The sequence below is a fragment of the Dromiciops gliroides genome, chromosome 3, assembly GCF_019393635.1.
Source record: "Dromiciops gliroides isolate mDroGli1 chromosome 3, mDroGli1.pri, whole genome shotgun sequence".
Classification (NCBI taxonomy): Eukaryota; Metazoa; Chordata; class Mammalia; order Microbiotheria; family Microbiotheriidae; genus Dromiciops; species Dromiciops gliroides.
Window position 1 is genome coordinate 584644830 of NC_057863.1, and position 4832 is coordinate 584649661.

The 4832-nt window shown below is 34.6% G+C and overlaps 1 protein-coding gene across 1 annotated transcript; it reads right to left on the bottom strand.

Moving 5' to 3' along the window:
* Positions 1–3577: 3577 nt before the first annotated feature.
* LOC122750779 (olfactory receptor 52N4-like) lies at positions 3578–4543 on the bottom strand. Its single transcript, XM_043997598.1, is given in 1 exon segment — positions 3578–4543. A coding segment is annotated over 1 exon segment (966 nt).
* Between the last annotated feature and the right edge of the window lie 289 nt (positions 4544–4832).

Genomic DNA, 4832 nt, shown 5'->3' on the forward strand with positions numbered 1-4832 from the left:
AATAGTAACAAATTTCAATACACTGTAGGTTATCTATTGTCTCCCTTTACTGTGTGAACGCTTATGCATGTATTCAATATCTTTTTTTATCATTGCTTTATGTACAGTAAATTTATCTTAGTCCTTAAGTTTTACTCTGTTTCTTAATTTTTCAAATGTTTTCCTTGTTTTGCAGCAAACTGTTGGGTTTTGTTTTCTAAAGATTATTCTATTCTCTCTTGTTTAATTATTTAATTTGAGAGTTTATTATTCTTGTGTTTTTTTTAACTTCACATTTGTCTTTTGTTTCTCAGACTATTCAATCTCTTCCTTGATATCTTATCATTGAGGAGTAGTCATAGGATATAAAAGTTAATTCTCATTAATAGCTGAAAGATTTTCTCTTGGCTACTTGAAATACTTCTTGTTTAAGAGTTGATTTACAAAATAAATTTTGTAAATTTATTTTTATTTTTATTTTTTTGTGGGGCAGTGAGGGTTAAGTGACTTGCCCAGTGTCACACAGCTAGTAATTGTCAAGTGTCTGAGGAAGGATTTGAACTCAGGTCCTCCAGAATCAAGGGCCAGTGCGTAAACCACTGTGCCACCTAGATGCCCCTGATTTATGAAATTTAACCATCACATTCCATAATGTTTTAACTTTGGAATTTTCCTCTCCTGATAATTCTATCAATCAATATTTTATTCTCTTTCAGTACTTCTGAGCAATCCCCTTATTTTTTTAACTATTGTTTAGAATTAAAACTTTCTAATTTTTTATCTTTTTCTCAAATGTGCCTTAAAGCTTAAATATGAGTTTTAAGCAATTCTTGCATATCACATCCAATATTAGTCACTTTCGCATGTATAGAAGTCATGGTTAAATTTAGGTTGAACTAGGGTGGCACAATGGATAGACTGCAGGGCTTGCAATCAAAAAGACCTGATTTCAAATCTTGGTCCAGATACTTAATAGCTATATGACCCTGGCCAAATCACTTAACCTCTCTCTGTCAGTTTCCTATTCTATGATAGAGATAATAAATACAAGATGGACCAAAAGCTACAATGTTTTAATAACCTTTAAAATATTTTTCTGTATTTTTTACTATGCATGAGATTTTATTTTTCACATGCAAATTAATTTCCTTTATATACTGCATATGATGCGATGGTATTATACATTAAAGACAAAAAATAAAGAATTTATTAAATATTGAACCCCCTTCATGACTTTTGGCACACTCTGTACTACCTACCTTAGTACAGTGTCATGAGAATCATTTGAGTTACCATATGTAAAATAAATTACAAACTTTAAATCTCTATATAGTCATCATCATCATGATTGGAAGATGTCATGATAGAATAGAAATGGACATATCTATGAGTTCAGATTTAGAGGACATGGGATCAGTTCTGATCTGTGATATGCACAATCAAATGTGAACTTGGGAAAGTCAGTTAAGCATTTGGTAGACCTTTCTTCCCTCATCTCTAAAGGGAAGGCATTGAACAATATTACCTTTGAATCTTCTCTCATATCTAGATCCATGATCTTATGATCTATGGTATCATTCTAAAAATATTTTCTTTTGTTTTATATCTGTCATGTTTTCTTCCATTTCTCTGTTTTTGAGTGGGAAAATGTGTTTTCATTTTTAGAGCTTCTACTCTTTAGGAAAACTGCATTGACTATGTGATATTATTTGTTTTTTTATTATTGATTTCTTCTATGAGAGCTCTAAATTGCATCCTAATGTTTTTTTTTATTTTAAATGTTCTATTTCTTTTTGTACTTATTCCAGAATTTCATTTTCTGTTCCATTATTTCTCAAGATCCTATAGAGCTTGACCTACATTTTAATTAAGTTTCTAATTCATTTTCTATTACTGCATAATATTTCTTGTGTTTTATCTATATGTGTATATAACATATTGTATATATGTTATACATACATGTATTTATGTATATAGACACATACATGTACATACATATACATGTTTGCATATATAAAATATGTTTTCCTTCTCTCTTTTAGTGTCTCATTGATCTGCTTGTTAGCTGTATCTATTGCCAACCCTTCTCTGTCAGCCTTCTTGTCTTCCCCCTTTCTTTTCCAGGTAACTTTGTGTTAAGTCCTTGCATTATTTGACCCTTATCCCCAACCATTGTCACTCATTTCCCCTGTCTAGAGCTGGATGACTTAAAGTATTTCCTTTTATGAGGGATGAAAGTGCTCTACTAGCTAACTGCAACATGAAAATACCTTGATTTAGTTATTGCAGCTGAGTCTAGATCCACATAATTTCTAAGCATTGGAGTATGGTTCTAGATTCCTGGGTCTCTCCATTTCTCCATTTGTTTGCTCTCTCTGCCTCAGAGACAGGCAATTTCAATGATCTAGCTTCATTAAAGGAGAATTACAGTGATGAGACTGAGTCATTGCTAAAGGGAGAGTGGCAGAAACTGCCATTCGGAGTGAATGGCTCCAAAATGGGGGCATTTCCAGGCCTTTCATATTGGGCATGGAGTAGTCTAAATTGGGTATGGAAATGAAATCTATTATTTAGCATTCACATTTTATTTTACAAGACTTACATAGACTTTTCCCTTTTCTTCTGCCTACATATTTGATTAATGTGCATATATTTTGAAGAACTTATGGTGAGAGTTATAGAGAAAACCATGCATCACCATCTTACAGAAGCTTCAACTGGACAGAAATTTTGAAAGAGCAACTTCCTTGTTACAATTTCATTTTAAAAATACAAATACACATTTTAAGAATATATATTAATGTGTACTTGCTCAAAAATTATGTACAGAACATAAGAGATATGGAAGAAGGTACATATAACTAAAAGAAAAAAATCTGATAGTCAATGATGAGTAAGAATTGTGCCAAATAGATTAAAATCTAGAACGAACTAAGCTTTTAAAATTAAGGGTTATGACGCCCCCCAAAAAAACATGCAGAAGGAGAAATTAAACTATGTCAAGCAAGAATAAGTGAAAATGAAATGTATTAGGTTATTGTTAAGAGACAATAGGGTAATGTTGACAGATGTTGGAAAAGGCAACATCATTCAATTTCATATCCATCTAACTCATTAAGGATAAGGCTCTTTATGCCAGAAGCAATAAAATTGACTTTTTTTCTCACCAGTGACTTAAAAGAGTCCTCCATTGACCATTGGTTCTTATTCTCATTTCTATATTCCTCCTGTCTTTCTCTCTTTCCACATTTTTGTGAAAGTTGAGCTATTATTCTGCAGTCATCAAGAGTAATTCAACTGATAATGTAATTGACATGATCCCTAGACTTTGAGAAAAGAATTAATCAAGAAATTGAAGATTGCTCACTGCCCATTCTCCTATACATTCCAGGTGCTCAGATCTTTAGTCTTCACCCCATCCCCTGAGGTTGACTCTATATAGGCTAATAATAATAACAATAATAATAATAAGGCATGTTGAAGCCAGGAGAATAGAGTCAAAGCAGAATCCATCCAGAGCAAGGCAATGAGATGACAGAGTTCATTCAGTCCTCCTACCCAGTAGAGAATTATTTTTCTTCATCAATGGATTTCTGATTCAGATGCCATGGGACTTGATATCTTTGGATCCTGATAAAAGCCTTATAACACAATCCCGGATCTGCTTAGTTTTCACACCATAAACAATAGGGTTCATAGTTGGGGGGAGAAGGAGGTAGATGTTGGCCATAATAATGTGGAGGGAGTGGGGAACCTTGTGACCCCCAAAACGGTGTGCAAAAAATGAAAAGAAAGCTGGGGTATAAGAGAATACAATGGCACAGATGTGAGCTGTACATGTCCCAAAGGCTTTCTGTCGAGCATCTGCAGATGACAGTTTGACCACAGCCCGGAGGATCATAGTGTAGGACACTGTGATACAGAGAATATAAAAGCCCCCAATCAAAAGGGCAACCATGAGACCGTACACAGCATTGATTTTAACATTGCCACAGGAAATCTTGGCCACAGACATATGATCACAATAGGTGTGGGGGATGACATTGCCTCGACATTAGGGCAGTCACTTAGTGAGGAAAGTAAATGGGATGATAAGTATCACTCCCCGTAGGAATGTAACAAACCCAGCATTAGCAATAATAGGATTGGTAAGGATGGTGGCATAGCGCAGTGGGTAGCAGATGGCTACATAGCGGTCCAAAGCCATGAGCATAAGGACCCCAGACTCCATCCCTGTGAAGGTGTGGATAAAGAACATCTGGGTCAGACAAGCATTAAAGTCAATCTCTTTGAGATTAAACCAAAAGATCCCAAGTGTATTAGGCAGTGTACTTGTGCACATGACCACATCAGTGAAGGAAAGCATGGCAAGGAAGAAATACATAGGCCGATGTAAGGTTTCTTCATAACGGATGAGGTAGAGAAGCCCACAGTTCCCCACCATGGCTACAATGTACATGGAGCAGAATGGTAGGGAGATCCAGATATGCATGTCCTCTAGCCCTGGAACTCCATTCAGAATGAATGAAATCGGTGTCAGAATAGTTCCATTGATCTTTTGCATAATGGATATGTGATAGTCCTGTTTAGCTTTCAATTGCTGTGTCTCCCTCTAGTGTAAGAGAAAGGAGAAGGAAAAAAAATTGTTCTGTCTCCATTTTCTCTTTAAATCAATAAAAAAGAATAAATCAAATTCAAAGCCTTCTGTAATATTTAATTTACCTTAAAGATACGTAATAATAATATAAACATATTTTGGCCTAAGTACAGATATTGCATCCCTGCATTTTGCATGTCAGTAGAATATTATGTATAACATATGTATATATGTATATAGACACCATTCAGTGCAT